The sequence below is a fragment of the Phalacrocorax aristotelis genome, chromosome 10 (genome assembly GCF_949628215.1).
Source record: "Phalacrocorax aristotelis chromosome 10, bGulAri2.1, whole genome shotgun sequence".
NCBI classification, from domain to species: domain Eukaryota; kingdom Metazoa; phylum Chordata; class Aves; order Suliformes; family Phalacrocoracidae; genus Phalacrocorax; species Phalacrocorax aristotelis.
Window position 1 is genome coordinate 9,686,625 of NC_134285.1, and position 25,193 is coordinate 9,711,817.

Here is a 25,193-nt window from a genome sequence, read left to right on the forward strand (position 1 = left end):
GTGTTTTCAAAACTAGCAGAACTCTTGATTCTTTATGGAACCGAGACAAAGGCTTGGTATAGTTCATACTTAAAAAGCAAAACAACAAAAACCAGAAAAATAGAAATAGATCAATGAATCTGTATTCAGATTCCTGTAATTTCTAGTTGCTACAGGGCCTCTAAGAAAAATTAGCATTTTCTTAAATAGATAGACCAGTAAGAAAAGCAGGTCTCCCTCAAGTTTGGTTAATAAATATATGCTTACATAGTATGGCAAAAGCCTGCAACCTTGCATGCTGGCAGGAAAGAAGTCTCTTGTGTGAAAACACCTTACTTCCAACCCTCCAGATTTAAAAAAACCAAGTGCTGTCAGCTGGAGTGTCTCAGCTGTCAATTAAAAGCCTAGCAAGAGAAACAGTCTCCAGGCAGTCTATATTTATGTATTCTAATGGGATTTTTTTCTAATAGAAATACAGGTTGCATTATTTATTATTTCCCAAGCCACATGCAAAAGAAGTTTTTACAGAATTAAAATAAAAATTACATTTAATCCATACAGTGAAAGGTCAAAGGAACTGCACCTGAAAACAAAGGACTACTTCTTACATTCCATACAAGAATCTTTGCCTTTTGTCTATTTGTGCAACTGCTGATTCTTGAATTCCAGTCTCAGTAAAACTTCTCTAAAAATTTAAAATTTTCACTAAAAAAGCCTGACTGTAAGGATGACTGTTACAACTGCTTTTCCCTCCACATCTTAATGTGTGCTGGTTTAAAATTTATAGCTAGGCATTTTGCTGCTATGGGATTTTTTCCCCCTAAACCAAGACCATAAAGCCACATCAAACATTATTCAATGTGGGAAATCCTCCTAAAGGAAATTATAGAGTATTATACAGCATATACAGCTTAATAAAACAAAAATATATTAAAAACATATGAAGTAGCAAATTATTGTAGCTGAAGAGAAAGCAACCATCTAGACATAAATTCACAGAATTGCAACAAATAACAAAGAGGACAAGATGAGACAAAGCCTGTCAGCTCCGACTGAAAGAAAAGCCAAGTATTGAGGGTAACTGGTTAGAGAATAAAAAAAAGCTTGAGAACATCTCCCTAAAACAACCTGACAACTCAAACACAACAGGCAAGAAAAAAAGATTATACTGGGATATGAGAGAGGAAAGGGTTAAAAATTAATTTCAAGACAAAACAAGTGGAGTTTTTGTGTGACTACTAATCTGATGATACAAAATATCTTATTTGTAAATTAAGATCAACAGAGATAAGGATAACATACAAGTTATATTTATTTTGTGGGTTTTTAAAAGCTGGTATTGGCTCCATTTAGAGCTGGGTAGTGGAACTTCATTCACGTAAATCAGCGATCGCTCTGATGCTACAATAGGCAAGACTTTAATTGCTGTTTAACTTTTAAACACTTATGTTTTACACGGGACTTAAAAAATAGCAGAAAATATGATTAAATAAACAACATGTGTACTTTAAACTCTCAGACTGCACCATGTCAGCTTCAACACCGTATGATATTTCTTTCAACACATGCATATGGTCTTAGGCAAGTCACACACACAGTCTCTGATTCAGCTACGTAGGCACCTGTTTCTCATGGGCATCTCACAAATACCCAAGCTATAAGGTACACCACAACAGTTGCACACAACTGCCACTCACCATTTTTATGAATCCATTTATCAAAGCTGCTAACATTCTTTTCTCATCCTCAAGTGTTAAAGCACTGTAAGAGAAAATTTATATGGCAAATTTTAGAATATTGCTTATCTTATTTATCTGTAAAGATTCAAATGATACATACTGATTTGTATATTGTTATATACATATAAAATAGTTATTGCACACTAAGACCACTAAGCTCGTAATTTTAGTTATAAAGCAATAAAACTAATTTTAATATTAATATCACCAAGTCAACCATGCACAAAACTAAATTCCAAATTAAAAAAAAAATGTTAAAAATGCTAAGGGAGTCTTCAGATTTTACAGAAACTTTTATTTGGACAAGAGGAGAAGGAAGCTAAGCTAATGTTCTTTACTGCAGCAAGCAAATGGCTTCAGTCTTGTGTTACAACATGAGAACTTCAGTAGGAACTGATTATAAAAACCTAAAGAAATTAGTAAATCTGTTCTTGGAATAAAGTTATCCTATTTAAGGGGAAAAGCTTTTAAAATACACTTTAAATAGTATATGTAATAGTTGATGTATTTATTTTAGAGACAACATTAGTTTACTGTTTTGTTTGGTTTTTTGAGTTTTTGGTTTGGTTTGGTTTTTAACTAACCCTGTGACATAATTTAAAAAATAATTAATATCACCCTGTTACAGTGAGGTCTTTTTGATGTTTTAGGAAGAACTGAACTAAACTGATACGTAAAAGAGTTTAAAGGTTATCACACATACCTATTCTATAGCAAGAGTCCAAATCTGATTTGAAAAAATAATTTACATCACATGAAAAGCCAATAAGTCAAACCTGTTTCACTGAAAATGGATGAACACAAAGTTAAATTACAATTAACTAATACAATTTAATCCTTTTAGTATTATATACTTGCCTCCAGTTTTGACCTTTAGTATATCAGTTACCAATTTCCTAGCTCAGACACCAGATGGGAAGAGAACAATAGTTTTATTATACAAATTCAGTAAAGGAGGAAAGAAAATCTCAGCATGATTAGCTCATTAGTGCATTGCCAATCAAAAGAGTCAACTGATGGGCTCTGAAAGGCTCAGAAGACCTGTAATGAGATCTCCGGGTCAGTTATAGGTTTTCAGTTCAATTCTGAATCAGACCTCTACCAGCCTAATGGCTGTTATCCTCCAACAGCTGTTACGGGGGTTAGTGAGCCCTACACAATGGGTTGGGAGTTTCCTAAACCAGGATATAAAAACAGATGCAGGAGTTACTTTAAGATAGTTAGAATTTATGATGATTTGCCAATAAGACATGACACAACAGAACCAAGCTAATGATGTACACCATCTTAGCTCAGCTAAAAGAACTGCTGGTTTAAGGGATTTTAAGGATCCCGGTAAACCATCCAATCATTTTGGCAAAATGTCAGAGGAAGCACTAAATATCCATATCACCATAAACTGCTTATTTTTTTTTAATAAGCTGTTTTAGCTTCAATATGTTGTTCTATTTAAAGGCTGAAGTGGCTTTTAGTGCAACATACAACCAAATAAGGTGCTCTAATCCAAAATACAGCACTCTAGTTGGTATAAATTAGAATTACATGCCAAATCTGACTTCTTTATTGGCAATAAATATTGCATTCATGGCATATCAAGGCTGAGAAAGTTACAGGTTCCTTTACAGTGTTTGCCATACTAAGAGGCTCTGGGCTCTGAGTGCCAAAAGAAACTGTGTCCTTACGATTCTACTCAACCCAAACCAGAAGGAAAGAAATGAGATTTTTCCTCTTAAGATCTAAAGTTTGCAGCATTGTGATTATGGCTCTGTTTTCAATCAGACACAGACTTCTGTGTGATTTTGCAAGTTACCTACAAACCACAACTCTTTTCTACATCACACAACTGCTATTCAAACCGTGAGGGTGCAACAGAGCACCCAGGATCCCTAACAACCTCAGTACTCAAAGTCGAGGGGAAAGAGAAGAAGAGGATTTAGGGGAAAGACATAGATGGTTCAAAGAGCTTCTCCTCTGTTCTAGCTCCCCCTGCTCAAGTTCCTAGAGATAATTTCAGATGACCTTTTAAAGATTTCACACCCCTTTGTAATGGGTGAAAAAAGTGGCCCAAAAAAAGGTATGATTGAGTATGGCAATCTGTGCTTTAAGAGCTATGTATTCACTTAGATCTCAAAAATAGTTTATTATTCACTATAACTCAAAGATTACATTGGCTTCACTCTCAAAAATATTTTTGGAAGACTGGACTGTTTAGTGTCTCTTCTTCACTTGAAAACTACAAAACTGTTGCTACTTTCCTTTTAAAATTCTGCTTCAGTATTCAAAATAAAGCAGTAATTAAAGAGCAAATGGTACATGCTGCCACTTCACTGCACAGCTCTTCCCTCACTGCTAATTGGATTCATGTCTTAATCCACCATGAAACAGCCTCAAAAATGTGAAACTGTACAGCAAGCAGCCAAACTTTGCATAAACAATAGTTATTAGTATGAGTAAAGTTAATCTTACTTCACAGAATCATGCATCGTCTTGCAGATATGCAGAAGAGCATTCAGTATAACAGGATCCTTTGTAGATTCCTGCTGATGCCTATAAAATGTTTTAGAAAAAGTGATCAAAAATCCTGCTCTGTCAAAATGAAAAGCAATGAATAGAATAACACCAATTTAATCCATAATTCTGATCATCAGCATTGAATGACACTACAGAAGCTTTATATTCATTTTTTAACCAATGGAACTCCAAAGATCATATATAGATGTACAATTCCAACAAATGCCAGTGAAAAAATCATGTCTTACGGAGCTTACTGCTAAGCCACAGAATCTGACTCCTGAAAGGAGACAACAAGCTAGACATGTGATACATTGAGGCCATCTAAGAACATCAAAACAAAGCAATCCTAGATCTACCAAGAAGTAATACAGTTTCTCAGCTACCGATGGACAGACAGGAAAGATAAATGTCACGTTTAGGTACAGAGGCACACGTGCAGTGATTAAGGGGCTGCAGCATCTCTATCTGAGCAAAGGCCAAGAGAGCTGGGGCTGTTTAGTCGAGAGAGAGAAGGCTTGGGGGGAGCTTCTTGGGTAGAGCTTAGCAGTGTATATAAATACCTAAAGTGAAGGTGAAAAAAGTGTTTCAAGAAACCTGTTAATTATTTTAAAACAAAAGGACTTCTTGACTTTTACAGTATTTGAAGATAAAGCTAAAGCCTCATCTTCTAAATTAATTTTCATCTGTGGAAATACCCATTTTTCTACATAATGGAGCTTGTAACAAGAGACTGTCTCTCCTCCTCCATTATGCCAAGGTAACAGTTCTGTGCTGTCACATCAGCTGGAATATGAAATAAATTTTATAAACCAACTAAGGCAACATAAATTTTAAAAAAAGCTCAGAGAAAAACTACTCTATTAATCCACAGCAAGCCAGCATCAATACGATTAATTAAATTTCAGCTTTCTTTGTAAGCAGTTACGCAGTCAATCAACAGATTTACGAAATTGACACATTTTAATTTTTTTTTCCCATAGTCTGCAACACCTTCACAAGCTAAGTGGCCTATATACTGACCCATCTTCCCTATCAATCTTTCAATACATTCCCCACCCCAGACCCTCCAGTATGCATTTAATCTCAATATTCTCCACTTACTTAATAAAAGATTCCATAATGCACTTGCAAACCTCCACTCTCACACTTTCCTTCTGGAACATATCCAGAAACGGCAAGAATTTCTCCTGAAAGTACAAATACATAAACAAGTAAAATTAGGTATTTTATAAACAACACACTAAAACAATAAATATTTTGGATAAGTTTTATAATCATAGCTACTTTAGTTAAAATTATTCTAATCTTTTTTTAAGACAGCAAATCATCTTAAAGGATGAAAGAGTGGAACAAATGGAAAAGCACTGATGGCTGAAAGGTGTATAAATTTATTGATTGCAGAGATCCAGAATAAAACACAAAACACAGAACTGTTTGAATCAAATGCTACAAATTTTTTAAAACAATCATATGCTTGAAACAGCTTAAGATCACAACAAATTCAGACATCTATGGGAAGAAAAGGTAGGATATTATAAACAGTGAAAACAGGCCACACACCAGCAACCTTTTTGCATGTATCCAGGGCAACTTAGGAAGGCCCAAGACATTCAGATTTTCTTCAAAGATAAGGGTTTAGGTTGTTAAGACACTGAAATACTTAGTTTCTGTATCATTTCAAGAATACAGTAAGGGTAAGTTTTTTCAGAATTATCTGAGCAATCTGTGAACCAGACTTGACTCCAAATCCACAGGGTCAGTCTTGAATTTCACTCTTCAATCAGTTTCAGTACTTTGACACCCGCTGTCTTTGTTCCTCTTTCTCTACCTCATATACAGTCTCTGACATCTGAGTTTCACTTTGTTACAATGCCAAACTTAAGTCCTATAACAGAGCATGTTAAGTTATGTATCATAACACGGAAACAGCCTTCAGCAATTACACAAACACACACACACAAATAAACAGTATTTGATTGTCACTTATGTCATAGTAACAAACTTAGAAAGATCTAACGGCCTAAGTAAAAAAAGTATAGAAAATTGGAATTAGAATAATGAATATTTAAGTAGTAAGCAGCAGAGAGCTTCCAAAACATTTCTGCACTTATCTATTTGATAAAGTCCTCTCACTGTGTAGGCTTGCAATCAACCTAAATATCCAAGTCAGTTAAATTCTCTTATAGGAACAGTGCAAAATAGTTCTTCCTAAAAATTTATTAGAGAGTATCACTTACCACTGAAAAAAGCAGAGAGAAGTCATAGATATAGGTAATAACTTTCTGAATAATTGACTGCAGCTAAAGGGAAAAAAAAAAGGGGAAAAATGATTGTAATACAAGTCAAACAGGAAGAACTGGAGCTCCGTGCCCACTCAGAAGGGTACGACACCTCAAACGACTGGGGGATCACAATGGACGGTTACAAGCTCTTTTGTAAAGATAGGCGGGGTAGACGAGGTGGAGGAGTTGCACTCCACATCAAGGAACATCTTGAATGCATCGAAGTCAACTATGGTGATTGTGACTGCTCTATCGAAATTAAGACTATCCACACCAGAGATGATTATTCTCTACTTATTCACAGAAAACTGGGTTGGAAGACACTTCAAGCATTCATTGACATAACTTCTCTCCCCAAAGCAGGATCAACTACAGCTATGCTGTTCCTAACACTTGTTTGTCCAACACGCTCTTCAGAACTCATATGAAAAGATACTGACCAGCCTGCCCAGGCTTTATTTGTTCTTTACTTTTATAGTTTGGCAGATTTATAGTCTGCATGTCCTCCAGCTCTCTGGACTAAAAAAATCCCTACCAAACAAAAAGTCCAAACCAGTTCGTTAAATCTTCTTTTGCAGGGACTTTATCTACCCTCAAGTAACCACAAAAACCACCTCTTCAGCTAATCCATATTCCACCTGGCATGCAGTCGCAAGAACTAGATACAGTAATTCTCTGAAGCCTTAACAATATCAAGTAGAGACAGATTATTTTATGGCTTACTTCTGTTTAAATAGCCTGCCATGATGGCTGATTTTCCTCAGCAGAACACCACTGCTGATGTAACAGTTAACTACTGCTACTTCTAAATACATCAGTCGTTCTGGTTTAGCATTTCTCTGAACTGAAAGATTGATGTGCAGGGGAAAAAAGGAGGAACAAATCACAACATTGCACTGTTCAAAAAGGCTTCCCAAATTATAGCCAGTGTTTAAAAATATTTTGTGGTAAGAGACATCAGTAATGTTTAAGCACTAGTTTCATCTAAGAAAAGGCACATTGAATTTTTACAGATTTGGCAAAATAAACTCTTTACCTGTGGGTAAGCATCTTCAAATGCTCGATCAGGAGTCATGTGTTTGATAACATCAGCCAAAACTGTATTGACCTCCCGCTTCTGTGTGGTGAAAAACGAGGTTACAAAATGCAGTAATGAAATCAGTGCATAAATCAAGTCACTGAAAACCAGTTGGATAATTTATTTCCATTTGCCCAAGCATCAGCTTTCTACGGAGCTCTAGTTAGGCCAGGAACTTTAGCAATACCTCCAGTAAATCCTTACTTAAACTGGTCCAACTGCCAATAAATAAAGAAATATGCAGTGCTGGGGAGTGGTGAAGACCCCTTCAAAGCTGCATCTTTTGTCCCTATTCATCTTTCATGAAAGGAAATACATTTTTTCATTCTTTACTGATGTCCTACACACATATATTGAATAGCGACAGCTTTTCCATTTTTAATACCAGACTGCTAATATAGGGGCATAGTCTGTATTAGAAAACCTTTAAAGGACACAAAGTAATTTTCACGTACCGTAAAATGTCTGCATGTATACTCCACCCACACTTCAGCACAGTTGATATAATCCTAGAAATACATGTGTTTTATGATTACCAATATTTACAGGAGGTTATGAGAAATACACTTGCAAACATTACACTTAAAAGAGTTAACTCCTGAGGTATGATTCATGCAGACCTAAAGATCTAGCACTAATGACAAACCTCAAAAGTTGCTTACGTAGAATTATGTTATGTAGAATTAAGTTATGCTTAAGTAGAGCTCAGAAAAGTGGGGATCATATAAAGATATTACCAGGAATCGTATATTTTGGCAAATGTGTGCATCTAGAAAAGGTAAACCATGTCATGCTAAGCATATCCTTACTGAACAACTGGCTACAATTTTGCCCCAAATACAGAATGAGTAGTGAAACAGAGTGGACAATAACTCACCTGTGGGTTCTTCAGCTTTGTTATAACCTTCCAGGCTTCGTTTAATATTTGAAGGCGATCATTTTCAGGAGGATCAGCCAATGCCAAGTTTAATCCCAAGGAGCGAAAGAGGAGATGCTGAAAGTTAATGAGAAAATTTAAATTAAAAGCAGAAGATGCATGTCCAACACTGCTCTACCTGGTACAGTGTGCAGAAAGATTTTTTTGGATGAAGCCACCTTTTATTTAAATGATGTGCAAGTTATGGAGGCAACTAAGAGTACAAAGAACTCTGTCCGGCAAGGAACAGGAACTGTTACAAATTACATACAAAAAGTTACCTTTGGGAATCCAGATTCATCACACTCCTTAATCATGCCAATGAAGTCCATAGATCTTGCAGCAATAAACTCTGCTCTGAATGCTGACATTACTGAATTCAACAGCAAAGCACTACAATGAACACAACACAAATCAACACAGCTAAACATCAACTAAAATTTTTTTGTCCCTTCATTTACATTAATCTGAACTGCTAAGACTAACAACTGCCCAGCATGTATTCTAAATTTAGAAAGAGAGGATAATGAAATAAAACCCCTCACAAATTGAGCTTGCACTGATGAGGAGTAATAGTACGTAAGTAAACCAAGAAAATGTTAAGCCATCGGATAAGGAGAAGCTAACCCCACCTATAGAATACTTGTTCCACACAGGTTTTTTTGAAGCCTTCATTTTACCAGAAGTTTACTAGAAAGATCAAGTAAACCAGGAGTAGCTGACATGTTTAGAAATTCACTCTCTCTTTTCAACTGCCGTTCAGAAGCATACTTTAGCAGGCAAATCTCTGTTGAAGTGTTTCTCACTAACTTAAAATCTGTATGCATCATAAAAAGTCCAGTGTCTAGCAGCTGCATTGTTAGGATTAAAATAAACCCAAACAGTCCTTATTACACAATAACTGGCAATGACATATTTAGACATTTATGATTTATCATTCAGACCCATATTTGTATTACTATCAAGCTGAAGTTACTGACAGAAGAGTGAACTCACTGTGTTACTGTAAAAAACAGTTTACTGATAGATTATTCAAACATAAGAAACAAAATCTAGTATTATTCAAAAGGCAATTCCTTTGGGCAATCTCTGCCATGAGTTAGCACAGAAGCTGCCTCATAAAACACTGTGTCCTTCACCAGTCTGGAACAGACAGGTTGGATACAGGGTGGTTTACCTTGTTGGAAATTCTATGGAGCGCTTAAAATAGCCCAGCATCCTCTGTGTTTCTGACTGAGCATGAGTGGACCCGTTGCAATTTGACTGAAATTTGCACTTTATCATTAGACAGGTACTTTCAGTTCACTAGGTATACGCTTTGTAACACACAGAGAAGCAGGTTGTCACTTTTCATTTAGATGGTTGCAAAGTAGTTCATGAAACATACTGAGATTATTTAAAGATTTATATACTGATGTCTCTTGCTTTGTAATATCTTGACAGTCATGAGAAGACATAAAAACACGGAACTCCACCTTAAAAGAAAACTACTGTGTTTTATATATCATCTAAACCTGATTATTCAGCTTCCCAATAAAAAAAAGATATGTCCCAAAAACTTTTCTTTAAAAAAAGCCCTCGTTATACTCAACATTTTGTCCTTCCTCCAAAGAGCAAACAGATTCAAAGAGGAGGGAGGCACCTAGCCCATCTTTACAATGAGAAATGCTAGAAGGTGATTCAAAAATAAGTTCCACAAAACAAATCAACACCTATACAAAATAATTAATACAGCAGAGTAGTAGATTATTTTTACCTGTATTATACACTCTGATACAATAGCATCTTCACATCACATTTTTAAAATCACACTTTTCCCACACTCCTTAGCTCAGTCACAGAATGCTAATGCTGGTATTCCTCATCTAAGTGATTAACATATCTTAGTTCCTCAGCCACTGCAAAACTGGACTGTGCAAAGCACATCAGAAGAAAAGAGGTGGCTGAAAACTTTCACAGACCTCAGCCTACCTACCCAATAAAATGAACTGAGATTAGCTCATCTGCAGACCAAATTGCAATCACACAGCTCAGAAAGTACATTCAAAACTTTCAGACCATCTTCCTGAACTACTCACTGAAGGTGACTAGTCTGCACACAGACTTCTAGGAGACATTTGGGATACTAATTTTAATGCTGAAAAAAGCAGTCGCCTAAATATTACCATCTGCCAAAGATGTCAGCTGCTTTACAACTTCCTTTGCAAATGGCATGTATAGGCTGACTGTAGCCAGTGGAGGCTAGGGGGAAGGAAGGGGAGCAAAACAGAAAAATGAAGCACAACGAGGAATCAGAGACATGGCTGATGGAGAACACAATACATATCCTGCACTTTGGCTTAGGAGACAAAATGGAGCAACCAAGACAAATTAATCAACTTTTGCTCTACAAGTAATCTACCATATTTTAGAATTCATCTCTGGAAAACAGATGCTCATAGTCATGATTTAGTAAGCTACCGGGAGAACAAAAGCTATACTATGCATCCAAATAGTGTTTTCAAAAGGGAGAGAAAGAATTTTATTACAGGGACTCATGCGTACTCATTACAGACTTGTGTCTACTACATTATTCAATACTTACTTGTTCCCCAATTTTTTACATCTCTCCATCATCTCAGTAAGCAGAACCTAGAAGAATTACTTATTACAATTAGTGAGTAGAGACTCTGCAAATAATTCAGCTTTCATTACTGTAGTGAAGTCTACTAAAGGCTCATTTAATTACCTACCCAACACATTCCAATAATCCTGTCTTATCCTGCATTTACAACACAAGAAAACAACGGTGTAGTACAACATAAAACACACCTACTGGCATAGGTACAGTGGCATTTTAATCCACAACTCCATTTAATGGAAGTAAAATTTGCAATCCTTCAGCCACACCATTTCTCAAAATAATTACTATTTGCCAGCCAGGTCAGTTAGGTCCAGCAGGAGAGGGGAAGATTACCAACTCTTTGCCACAGAATGCAAAACAGACAGACTGGGATTAAAATAGCCTGATGACTATGTTAAGCAATTACAAAGCTACAGTTTACTCAAATCGTTTTTGTATCTGTTTGACAGAAGAAACTAATGAATTCAGGAAGTAAAGATTAAACTAGTTAAAGGACAGCAACAAACAGGAGTTTAAAGTGGGCTAACTTGAGCTTTGTGGAAATGAACATTCTTCCTGTATAGAAGAAACAGGCAGTTGTAGCTAGGCTCTTTATACTCGCCTTCACTCTCTTGTAAGTGCTGACTGAGGTGTTTTTTAAACAGGAAAAATTAACCCTTCACCCCAACACTTCCTTTAGTATCAAGCATTACCACGCTTACTTACTTCAGGAGCACGGTACGCAATACACTGTAAAATCCAGTCTATAGCAGGAGAATATAGAGTCAAATACAAAGGAATCTCCACACACTGTACTACCAGCTGATTCTGAACAGTATCCCCATGAATCTGTTGAAATAAAAGACAAAAACATGTTGCTGTGCAAAGGTATTTAATAGGAGCTATGATAAACTGGACAAAGTTTGTGTATGAATGGAAACAACAACAGACAAGATCACAAAATTACACAGATAATACGAAGCGTTCCTCGCATGCTGGGGAAAAAAATATCAAGCTCATAGCATATATTATTGAAATACGGAAACATACAGTTTCAACTTATCAGAATGCATGTAAAATTTCCCATACTATATCTGGGTACAGGAACATCCCTAAATCTAGATTTAAGAAATTCAAAAATTTTAAAAAAGCATGCTGTAGTTTGGTTAAGGAGTGTATTTATGTAATTTTGCAAATAAAACCCCTATTTGCTTACTTGTTTGAATGTTAGAAGAAAGTCAAAGAAATTTTTGTTAAGGCTTCCTTTGAGCTGTGGTGCCACCTCCATCCCAACCTGTTTTAAGAGAAAGATTTTATCTGCATCTATCATCTATGATTCTCCTTCAACTATAAGGAAAAAATGCATTTCCCAGAGGAATATACGTAGTCACACACATCAAATCAACAAACAGCACTGAATCACATGCTTTTGACTGATTATTTCCTTGCTTACTATTATAGTTATGTCCACTAATGACTACCCTGAGGTAGTTACAGCTGTGTTTAAACATGGATCTCCTAACATCAGCTCCAAGTACCTGTAGGCAGTGAGGAAATCAAGGTCTACCCCTGTGCCTGCACTAAACTGCCTATATTCATTGTATGCAGAGAGCCTACCATGACGATCATTTTAAAAGTCAGTCAAAGTTCAGAAATTGCTTAAAATCATGTGTATTTATTCTGTGGATAAACTGAAGCAAGGACCCCAAAGGAAAGTATTAATATATAGATAAAATGTTGATAAATAATGCAAGGTGATACAAACACAAGGCCTATGTAGTAAAGCTGGAACTCCAAAGGAAAATAATCCATACAGGACTGTTTTCAATCACACAGATAAAAAATATAAAAAAATTAAAATGTGGCATATTACTAAAGAAAAGAGAAAGACACAGAAGTGGATGAGAAGTTCGTAACAGATCAGGCTTAAAAACACCGCAAACAAACACATCTCAACAGCCTAAGGATCCCCCCTTCAAACAAACCCAGTGTTCTAAGTTTTTGGGATCCCTGAGCACATGCAATTCTAGCTGACTTCATCGCAAAGCAGAGGTACCTTGCACAGACCCAAGCCAGCCATCTATCACTTTTCTTTACATATCATTTTCTTTCAAACCATGAGGCTTAAGAGAAATGCTTTCCTTTGCCATGTAAAGATATGGTTCTTTGGTTTCATGCAAATGTTTATTCCCACATTTTACTACACTGTGGCTTTAGACATATTTGGTATCAATACTACAGTGTTCCTATTCAAGAATTTATATTTTTAAAAAATCTTTTTTAATTGTCTTCATTGTGAAAGTACTAATATAGCATCGGTAGCTGGAATACAGAAGATAAAATGCCTTTCATTCCAACAAATTTTCTTATTTTAAACAAAAGTCAGGATTTGAACATCTAGTATTTTATTCCAATAAAATTTTCACTATTTATTTCATATGATCATCTCTGCGGTCAAAAAGAAGCATGCTAAACTATTCCTTACTACATAATTGCAATTACTGTTACTAATTATTAGCCCTAACTGCTCTATCATTATGCATCTGCTTTAGCTGTATCAGAGCAGTAAAGGTGGACTGTGCATACAAACTGTTCCCTAAAAAAATCTTCAGAAACCTGGCACTATGTAGCAGGAATGATTAGGCTATGACAAAAATGCAGACATTATTGTGTTTCAAGATCCAAATAAACTGAGCAGCTCTTCTGCTAGAGAAAACCAGAGGTTAACAATTACTTGCAGATGCAGGAATTCCTATGGACACCCCGAACAGCAGACCAAAAGCATACTGGACAGTTTATTCAAACATAACAGATATCAACACTGAACAAATTTGTATTTCTTAATGGCAGCTAATTTCATGCAAGTATTGCTAATCAGCAGCCCTACCATTTTCCAACTATATTTGAGATCTTTGCAATTACTTCAAAAATGTATTTCACAAATAATTTTCCACTACTGATGACTTCTTGAATCATTTTAGGGTCTCTTCTTGGGTAATTTTATCTTGGCTGAGCTGCTAAGGTAACTGCAAGAGTAGCTGAGGACAAGAACATAGCCACACTGCGCAGTCAGACAGAAATCCACTGTCTGAATACTTCACCAAGTGGCTCTTATGCCAAGGAGCTTGCCAGCCCTCCACCTGCCACATACACTCTAGCAGTAGAAGGAGGAAGATAAACATAGGAAAAGTGCATATATAAACTATGAAAGCAGTGCCTAGCAATCAGACAACAGCATGTAGTCTCAAAGTCCAAACTCTCTTTCCACTTAGGTCCTTAATATTTTGCCCTACCTGAAGATGAAAGACTGGTATAAGCAGCAATTAAAATTATTTTTACTTATTATAAACACTTAAAGATTCCCTCCATTATTAAAACAAAAAAAGAAATTATTATTTTTGGTTTGTTAGAAGGAAGAGACAGGCTGCTGACTACTTCAGACAAAACCAGTACTTAAAAGAAAATTTCCTTTAGCAGCAGATCTAGCTGCAGTAAGTCTTTGATACAGATCTGAAGTGTTAAATAATAGCCTACCCTGCAAAGGTATGCTCTTGCATAGACTGCAACCAGTGGGTCTCCGATTCCTCTAATCATAGACGTTAACCGTGGGAGACATTCCGAAATCCCCCTGTTAACATTTTTCAGAAATGAAAATGAGATTTAACAATCCATAAGAGAATGATATCGCCTACAGGTAACTTCAGTAGCTGCCTCGTAGACTGACAATCGAGCATGAGTTATAGAAACACGTACCAAAGAAGAAGCATATTAGCACAAAATTTTATTACAGAAGTAAAATTTTATGTGTAATAGTAACACATATCCTATATTCAAATTGCAGTATTAGCCATTAGGAATAGTGCAGATAGCCAGGTTGGATGTCTGGCTTGTAAAAGACAAGCACAACTCAAAAACTCCTCCTCTAGTTTGGAGGAACAGCAGAGCTCTAGAAGGGCTGTAATTCAACGTGAAGAAATCATTCACTTAAAGCAGAACTGTCTGAACTCCTTGTAAGTCTCTTTCTCCCACAGGTCCTTTTTGACAGAGCTGTACTAGTGCCTGGAGATGAGGCCCATCCATTCCAGTAAAAGAACCACTTTTTAGGGATAATGAAGTTGTCACTATAGTAGCAATTTGGCTTACATCACTCATTTCAAAATATAGCTGAAAAAGGATGATGACATGTGAACGAACATTTTCAGCTCAGCAACTGACACTGTTTGGCAACATATGAAGCTCATACCAAGATTTTCAGTAGATAACAGTTCATTGCTCCTAAATTGTTTCTCCAACTCTGTCTCTAGCAATGCAACGTATCAATATTTTCTTTTCAGTTTTCTATCCCGTCTTTTTGCCATATTCCTCATCTCAACAATCTTGCTCCCCCCTCCACCACCTGAAGCCACTAGTTTTTACTTTGCAAACTCCTGATGTCACAGTTATACATACATTCCAAAGCTGCAAGCACTATTGCATTCCAAACTGTACCGAAGTTCACCTTGAATTTATTCCATGCAATTCTCACTAAAAACTCCCAAAACCTCTCAGTACTGCTTATTCTCAGATCTACTGAGACCCTATCCACTATTAATCACAGAACTTGCATGCTTAACTCCTTAAATTAGTTTATAAGCCTGCCCATTCACTTCCTTCCCACACTTAACATTTACTCTTACATTTTGGATAAGAACTTATTGCACTTCAGTATTGCTGCTTCCACATAGCTAAAATGAAGCCAAGTTAAGGAACAAAACTAAGATGCATGCCATTTAAAAAACACAAACTTCTATACCAAATACATATCGAACAAACTATTTCACAGCCTCCTGTAATTAATTTCACTATGCTTTGTTGATTTTTGATTTATCTACAAGATTTTTATTGTTTCCCAAGTTTTCACACGTCAACTCTACTTTATCACTGCCACACTGTTCATAGCCAATAAATCAGTGTTTGGTTTACAGTGAAACATGACTCAAAATTAAATTCAAACCATAGAGCCTGAAACAAACACAACAAAGTCAGTATAAACATCAGATTGCTCTGGGTTTTATTGAAACACACACATTCATTTTTGGTAAAGTCTATGAAAAACCTGCAGACACACTCCAAGAGCCTCATTTGACAAGGATACAATCTGGGAATGAGTTCTCTGATAGAAGCAATCTTGAAAAACCAGTTTAAGCAAGTTTCTTTAGCCGTATCGTTAACACTCTCTGGAGAAAAATTATCTGGGGAAAAAAAACAATTCAAAAGTAGTTACATTCTTTCTGGAAACAAGTTACACTTCATTCTCAGTTTAAAATTATATTCTCTTTCTTTTCAACAAGGAATTAGGCATACCATAATAAACTAGGCAATATGTTTGATTCTTAGGTCTCTCTTGCAGCAGTAAGAGCTGGGCACACAGACAGCAAGAAGAGGTAACTAAAGCTTCCATCATGCGTTAAGTAACATTTCAGAAGCTAAAGTCAAGCATTCAAAGCTAATCTCAGATCTGCTACGTAGAAATCTAACCTCTGCCTCCCTGCAAAAGCAGAAATTGTAAAAAAAAAAAAATACAGGAAATCTAGCAAATACAAATATAAGAATATTGTAATATTATAACAATAACAACTACAAATATAATAAATGCATACTACAAAACAGATTCATGCACTCAAATACTTTAAAAGGCTAATATATTTTTAAATAATATTATTTAAAACAACATTGCAAGAAGCAGGACATACTAAACGCTGACAGAACACTTATTTTTGTGGGCTAAACATCTAACACTGCAGCACAGTTCTCTTCTCATGAGCTCTGGGACTATTTGTCAGCTGCCAGCAAGAAAAAGGTGCCACCCCAGGGTGGAACAGATGGGTTATGGGGACAATGCTCTGGTCAGGCAGGCATGCAGTTGCATGGCTAACTGCCTCCTCTTTCTCCAGATTGCCTGGAACAGAAGACAAAAATGGGCTTCTTGGGATCTACCCGAGTCCGAGGCAAGACGGTTGGGAAGGATGAGTCCCCTCTTCTCAGCGATAAAGCTACACAAACAGCTTCTGGTGTGAATGTCTGCTTCCAAGCTCCTGTGAAACAGTTTTAAAATACCAATACTCCCCCATCCCTGCCCCAGAAGGTGAGAAGCTCCTGTCCCACAAGAAAGTTTCCCTGCTTCTGACACTAGAGAAGCACACGCTAGATGCTGACTGAGTACAAGAAGACGCTCTTTCCCATCGAGGACCACAGGACTTCTCGTACAACTTTGTTTTGCTTGGTTCCCACAGGACAAGCATGGAGGTTGGGCCTGAAGTCCCTGGGGGTTCACACTGCTGTGCACAGCAAGCACAGCCCAGGTTTTCCTTCTCCCTCCCACTTTTATAGCTACTTGGGAAGTTCCCACCAGCAATGCCCCTGGCAGCTGTAAAGCTGCAGCACGAGCTCAGCTCTCCAGAACAGAGGTACCTGTGCCCAGCAATCATGACATGCTACAGGAACTGTCTGCCTTCATTAATGTTTATAAGCACAGTTATCAGAGCTGCAACAACCAAATTATTTTAAGTATTTTCTCTAAGTTTATTTCAAATTTAAATATTTGCTGGTTTCAGGCTTCTGGCTCAAATCCTATGGATTTAACTGTAACCTAATGGTACCGTTGCATTGCCAACTACAGAGTAAGAATGTTTCATATTTTAAGGACATGCACTTATTACACTCCAAATTGCAAGGAAAAGCCTGTATTTCAATAGGATGTTTTGGTGCCTTCCTGAAGAAGTGCTTTCATATACATCTCTACTGTAAATATCAAACTGAACTTTTACATTGTGTTAGAACTTCAACTGAAAAAATGAAAAGGGCCCAAGTTAGAAAGCTCATCTAACAGCCCGCTCCTGCTTCCAAAATTCTTCCCAAATTAAAGCAAAACTATCGTTTCCAATGTAGCAACAAAAACATCTATTTACCAAAAACATCTATTTACCAAAAACTAAGCCTCTCAGCTTTGTCTGTGTATTCTTCACAGTTATAATGTAAACTTGCATAAACACTGTGAATGGTGAAAGCCGTAAGCAATGGATTTTACTCCATTAAAAACTAAAAATTACCAGATTCAAATCAGAACTTTTTTCATAGGAAATAAAGTAGCATGGGTCCTATTTAAGCTTTCTCAAATTAGTTCAGACATGATTTTTTCCAGGAGCACAGTAGAAACAAGCATAAAGTTACCTGGCAAAGAGACACGACTGTCCACGCACATTGTCAGAATTCTTTCATACACTAGTTTCCCTATTTAAAAAAAAAAAAAAATCCTTCATAACAACCTAACAAACTGTAAAATACAAAATGTTAATACAAAGGTTCCCTCTCCAACATACACTGAAATTAGGTGGAAAAAAACGTCCTAGCACACTAACATTATGCTGCCCGCTAGTGAGGCTGAAATGTTAAGTCTGAATTTAGCACTTTGCACACTATAAAAAAATTTATGTGGCTCCCTTAAGTGCAGAGGTAGCACGCAGGTCAGATATCTCCCAGGCCAGGAAAGCAGGGCCGGTGTTGAGTCTTTGCAGAGTTTGGATATTATGTTATCTTCAGCAGCTTTCAGTAAGTAGGAAAGAACACAAAGAGGAAGCAAGACATGAAAAAACAATTGGATCCATGTCCTAACACATCCTGCTAAACATCAAAATACCCTTCAATTTTGAATGCCGTCATAAATCTCTTCCATAACATGGCAGAAAACCAAGAGAATCGCATGAAGTGGATGACAATTTCCCTTTAAGGATCATTTTAAAATTACAAGAATAGATTAAAAAAATCAGGAACTACATTTTGATCACTTCAGAGTCCCTATTCAGCTAAGGAAAAACTTTTACTTCTGTTCTTCAAATATGAATACAATGAAATATTGAGTCAAGAGGCTGCCAAAACCAAAGTATTTTCCTAACGAGTGTTTTAAATTTTTTAAATTTCAAAATGCAGAGATCATGATGTTTCCCAAGGTTTTGTTCTAGATATTCACTAATAAAGCATAGAACTACAAAATGAAATATTTTTATTTTAAAGAGTTCACTCATAACAGTTTTTGAACAGTTCTGACTGAGAGTCACTTCAGCACTTTTTGAGTGTTTTCTACCATTATAAAAAATTAATGTCATCATATTAACAATTGTGTAGCAAGTCTGGCACATTAGATACTTACCAAAAGTATCAAGGATATCTGTAATTAAAACAAATTTACTTGGATAAAACTGGATTACTGTTGTGTCCGAAAGAAGCTTAGAACACTAGAAGAAAAAAAAACATAACAAAGAAACATCTTAGAGGACAATTCAAGTTTCTGTTTTTACTCCAGACATGCTAGAACAGATTAATATCTACAGATGGAAAGAACCAACACAAACTATCCAGCAAAAAGCACAAGAATCTCTAACATAACACATCATGGTATTCTCTGTACTTTTCAGGTATTCTAAATTTCTAGCAGAGCTAGTCAAGTCTGTTTCTCCCTTTATACAAGGTAATCTACAATGCAGAATTTCAGCTGACCACGCAGATCTGCACAGTTGTTCAGACAAGGCAAACGCTCTCCCAGAAGAAACATAAAAACGCACTTCTTTTCTAGAACAACTTTAAGGACATTTTTCAGTTTCTCACCATCTCTCTAAGCATCCATATCAAACACAAAATTTGGTATGGACTAAATTAAGAAACTATTTTAAAAGTTTAGCTAATGAGCTTTTCAACACAGCTTTGCAGCTCACATCACCAGTTCAAACATTTGGAAGCAGGCCAGCTGAGCCTGCCCCACAGTCAGCTCCAGGGAGGAATCTGTAATCCATCAGCGCCCACAGGCACCCAACATGACCATGGCAGCTGGACTATAATTGTGGCTGGTACAAAATCACATCTGAGAACATATTAGCCAACTTAGCTCTAGTATTGTTGAATGTTAAGTCCAGGTAGAAACACATCCATGTATGAGTTTGAATTCAAAATACACACTGAAGAATGAAGATAATTTTAAGACATTTAACTAAGCTATACTTTGTTTTGCAAGGTGGTACAAAAGCTGCAGACTAACCTGGAGTCAAAAACTTTGGCAGAAGTTTATTCACAAAAAAATTAACTTCCACCTGTAGAAAACAAGCAAGTGACTGGGGAGAGAAATCTACCTTCTCCCTACTTGAGCCAAGTGCGGCCTTTGACCGCAAGTCTTCTCTGGTCTCTATTTAAGACTGACAAGTACAGTATTCCCTGGGATCTCTGTCCCTTCTCTCTCCTTCATCAGGAGACAGTTCTTCAATCTCGCCAGAATAAATAAGGTTTTTGTTACGTGCCAAAAATCCAGGAAGCAATCCAATACCCCACAAGACTGCTTTGTTTAAACAAGATAATCATAACATTTGAACATGCTTAAATGAGGAGCACACTTCGTCTTTTTGCTTTATTCATCAGGGAGGAACTTAAGAGTGTGCCAGGAAGACAGGTGAGAGCATTCACATTTTACAACCAAAGCAGAATCTTCCCTACCATGTGGTAAATCAGTCACCTTCAAAGAATGGTAATTCAGTAGCTGTTTAGGACCTACACATACCATGAACACTTAATCACCACTTTTCTTAGAGCTCACATACATAATCAACTTACTTCAGCTTACTCTAAGTAGTTTAGCTTATTCCATCTTGACAAGTAAAGTATCTTGTAAAAAGGCACTTGAGGAATTCACGTTATAAATTCAGACCCTGCCTTAATAACCAGAATTCTCCCTGCACTTCAAGCTCTGTAAAACTCTCATACGGAGAATGGAGGTTCCATCCCCAATGTCCAAATAAAAGATCTTGTGTAATTTCATCATTAATTCTTAAATCAAGATAATGCTGGCATTCAAATTAAAATTGCTTTTTCCAGCCCAGTATAGATTTCTGAAAATAACAACCAAAAAAAAAGGCCAAACTCACTCCTCCTATCACGCACTAATCCATATGTGATACTAATGATAGACTACATGTATAATCACAGCCTGATGTCAAGAAAACTGCTTAGCTCTTTAAGAGGATAAAACATTCTTAAAATTATGTTATCTACTAGGAAGGACCACAAGGAAAGTTCAGTCAGGTTTCTATCCTATCCTGCTTTATAACTAGAGAATTATTACTTACAGTCTCCGTTATGAAAGATTTTTGTATTCATGCTAATTACCCAAACACTTATTTCATTCTTACTCAGTCTTTCAATTAATGATGAGCATCTGCAGTGCGAAGTTCAAGTACAAAGCGAACAATACACAGACAACAGTTTAAGAGATGAACGTATGCGATTTTGATACTACTTTCCTAAAAGAAAGCACTGAATCTCATCTTAGAAACTACATTATATCAAAATCCTTTGTGAAACCATTTGTAAAACAATATATGGAAGTATCAATGCATAGATTATCACTGCATGTCAGATGCTATATATATGTATATGTATTAATGCACTGTAAATATAGTGCATGCATGTCCCTCTTCTCTTCCTCCAGACTTTAATATTGTATTCTCTTTCACCAAGATATTCAAACTTTACAATGCTATATATGGATTTTTTAGAAGAATAGTGCTGATTTCATAGTATTACAATAGAATATTAGTCACCCAAGGTCACATATGATTTTTTGATCTCCGTTCATTTATATTTCATTTCCTTTATTGTCTTTACCACAATTTAAGATGAAATTACTGCAGCTTTCGCAAGAGTATCCAGCACGATAAAAAAACAAAAATCCTGACTTTATATAGCCCTACTTGATGACTATTAGCATTACATCAGTTTTACAGCTTTTAAGGATGTCATTATCTCCTCTGTACTCTGATGCACTCTGCCTCTGGCCTTTTTTTAAAGAGCAAGCCAAACAAAAGAGCATTTAATTGCCCTCTTCCCCCCTGTCTCCCTCACAGCCCATCACCCCAATTAAGCCAGAGGAAGACTGTGGAGAAGTTTAAAAAACAAGACAAAACAAAATCCCCCAAAACCCAAACACTTAAAAAACCTGGAGTTGTTTTCTGTACTTTGCTAGGGTCCTAAATCAGATTATTCAGTTGCCTTAGAAAGTCTGGATGGGGTAAACACTGACATTCAAAAAGCGATTCTGGTATTATTTGGGGTGGGGGGCAAAAGGGGTTGAGGGGGAAGAGGAGAGGAAAGGAAATTACATGGCCTAGAAAGAGTTGTCATCACCACATGTTATTTTTCTTAATTATCCCTAAGCAGGTAAAATTTCCAGAACTGTCATTTAGCTACTCTCTTTAATGAGAATTCCATCCCACATACCCTAGTCAAAATCAATATATAACAACAAAGTAGAAAAATCCAGCTGTTGTCAGAAGTCATAAAACTCTGAAAGATGTGGGTTTCAGCAAAGAACAGAAGAAAATAGTAGTAATATAATAGAAACCCTTCTTTCCCCAAGAAAGAAATCAGACAAGTCACACCATCAAACTCACCAGTTCTGTATAGAGCAAAAATGTAAAACTGACCTGGATGACTATTTTCAGGGCTTTTACTTTCTGATCAGAGGACCAAGCATCCTTCAAAGACTGGTTCAGCTCTTCAATTCGGTTCATGTAATCCTGCTGAGTCAAATTCAACAGCTCTTTCTGTGACCCCTGGCAAGAAAACACAAGTCTACTTAGTAAGAGAGGAAGGGAAGGAAGGAGAGTGCTGCTATTATAGAGTCAAATCACCTGGGGGGAACCCACAAACCTTATTACAGTATTACCTAATTTTCCCTTTTTACCTTTGCAGCATCAATATTGCAGGTGTTTGGCACAGGAGTGCATCATAACTGCTTTGGTTTTCAAGAGACATACATGCTGGTACCCAAAGTTGTCTGTGACATTAGAAATGCCGGACTATTTCAGTGGTATTCTACTCCTGGCATGATCAGGACACTATACCTACACATAAGCATACTAGCACCTATGTAGAAGCAGTATCAGACAGAAATGAAATGTTTTGCCAGCAAGGTCCTAAGAAATTTGTTGACAGCAAGGAAAATCTGTCTCAGTAAGAGCCCTCACTAAGAAAATAAAACTATCTTCATTTCACGCTCAGTACTGGAGCATTCTTGTGATCTTTTTTCCAGAAGGTCTTACAGACCTTATAAAAACATGACATATCAAAAATAAACTAGTGAAACACTGGAAGCAGAAATAATTTTTTAAGCTTTAAAACCAAACTGACACAGGAAAAAAGTTACTATAAATGCATTTAGAAAAAATCAGAAGGTGGTTCTGGAACAGTCTTCAGTATAAGTATGAGTGACATCAAAACTACCTTCAGGACTAGTTTTGACAAGTTTATTAAGCTGCATTACAGAACAGGTTTCATAGTATGATAGTCCAGAAGCAACCATCTAGATGAAGAGGTGAAGAGATAAAATGCAAATGCAATTAGTTTCACACAAGGTTACATACTTCCTTATGATAAAGGGTACTTTATATTTCTACTACAAGAATCCAATCCTTTATTTGTGATGTGTGACTATTAGAACTGCTAGCTCAGGCAACAGGCAATCTGAAGTTAGCTAAGAGGCAGAGGTTTCAAAACAACATTACCCAAAACAATTCTAGAAGTACCCCACAGATTCAGGTCTTAGGAAAGTAAGTTGTGAAACACCTCATCTTTGCACAGTAAAATACTGCAGTTCGATAAATAACCTGAGTACTCAGTATTTCTATCAAGCATGTAAACGTAACTTCAACCAAGGTCAGGCACACAGTATGCAGCTTCTGCAACAGGGGCAAACAAAATTATCAGATGTTAAGACTATAAGGCTCCATGAAGTTTCATAGCAGCTGCAGACCGTACGCAGTACCAAGGTAAACCAACAGCGGCATATCAAGTCAATTTTTCGATCTCAATATCTAGTGATATAAAAATACGATTCTGCCCGAATTCTGTAACAATAAGGATTGAAATTTCTAGAGAAATCCCACGGAAAGTATACATCTGTCTGAATACTGCATAAGCAAATGCAGAATGAGGACTGTCTTAAAAGGTTTCATGAAAGATTTTTATTTCACAAATTTATTTCACTTTTTAAATGGTGATGTAATTGGATCAGAAAATTTTCTCACCTCTTCCAGATCATCCAGTTCTTCTAACCTTGTCCTCACTTTTTCAGAAACTGCTGAGCCAGTAGTTGTAGCTTTTCCTGTAAAGAATTACACGGTTTCTTTAACATTTAAACACTTGGACTTCTAATGGGAAATGAACCTGAAGAGCTTGACAGGCTCAGACAACTAGTCAGCTTTGGTGACAGAAGACAAGTGGTTTGATTCATTTGGTGGCTATTCCAGAAGACACACATTTAAACTTACTTACAGTTCATTCATTTTGAACAGGGAATGACAAGTAAGCAAAACTGAATATAAATGGGTTTTCTTGCAAGTCTTGCTGGTAAGGAACAAACCACAGGATAATTCAGGTTAGAAAAGCCCTATGGAGGTCTTTGTCCAACTCTCCTCCTCAAAGCAGACCCTATTTTGAAGTTTTAACAGGTTGCGCAGGGTTATATCCAGTCAACTTAATGGTATCTAAGGACTGAGATTTCACACCCTCTCTGGACATCCTGTTCCAGTGTTTCGACCGTCCTCATTCCAAAAAAGTATTTCTTTTTTTTTTTTTGCAGCTGAAATGTTGCATGTTTACTCATACATAAAAATTCTGATTTACTGTGAATCAGCTATGTCTACTTAAGCCTGGATTTGCTTTGCTAGAAAACATAATAATATATTGAACATTTGGTTCTTTTTTGAACACTCAGCATACAGCTGAAATAATTTCACTTTCATGGAAAGAAAATAAATGAACAAGTTCCCAAGGGACTTGTTTGCTTTCCCTTCCAGCAAGCAGAAGAGCTGATAAACGTGATCCTCAAAATATTATTGCTCACTTTAAATGGAAGAAAGTTTTAAGCTACAGTGGAAGACACTGAATTCCATTTGCTTCCACAACACTTAATCACAAATTCATTAGCCTACAAGGCATACAAGACAAGGTGGTTCGGTGGTTTGTTTTCAGTAATTATTTTAAGTGAAAATCCAGCAGAAGTCTT

General features: G+C 36.5%; 1 protein-coding gene across 1 annotated transcript in view; it reads right to left on the reverse strand.

Moving 5' to 3' along the window:
• The window catches only part of VPS35L (VPS35 endosomal protein sorting factor like), a 57,298-nt gene that overhangs the window by 24,763 nt on the left and 7,342 nt on the right, over positions 1-25,193 (reverse strand). The window contains exons 6-23 of the mRNA XM_075105126.1: positions 24,214-24,290; positions 22,612-22,740; positions 19,296-19,380; positions 18,320-18,379; positions 16,245-16,341; positions 15,787-15,834; positions 14,645-14,738; positions 12,327-12,404; positions 11,837-11,959; positions 11,093-11,139; positions 8,790-8,901; positions 8,470-8,586; positions 8,048-8,101; positions 7,551-7,631; positions 6,470-6,532; positions 5,334-5,419; positions 4,185-4,265; positions 1,677-1,740 (exon numbers count right to left, since the gene is read on the reverse strand). Coding sequence (XP_074961227.1) covers positions 1,677-1,740; positions 4,185-4,265; positions 5,334-5,419; positions 6,470-6,532; positions 7,551-7,631; positions 8,048-8,101; positions 8,470-8,586; positions 8,790-8,901; positions 11,093-11,139; positions 11,837-11,959; positions 12,327-12,404; positions 14,645-14,738; positions 15,787-15,834; positions 16,245-16,341; positions 18,320-18,379; positions 19,296-19,380; positions 22,612-22,740; positions 24,214-24,290 — 1,496 coding nt within the window. The remainder of the gene's footprint in view (positions 1-1,676; positions 1,741-4,184; positions 4,266-5,333; positions 5,420-6,469; positions 6,533-7,550; positions 7,632-8,047; positions 8,102-8,469; positions 8,587-8,789; positions 8,902-11,092; positions 11,140-11,836; positions 11,960-12,326; positions 12,405-14,644; positions 14,739-15,786; positions 15,835-16,244; positions 16,342-18,319; positions 18,380-19,295; positions 19,381-22,611; positions 22,741-24,213; positions 24,291-25,193) is intronic.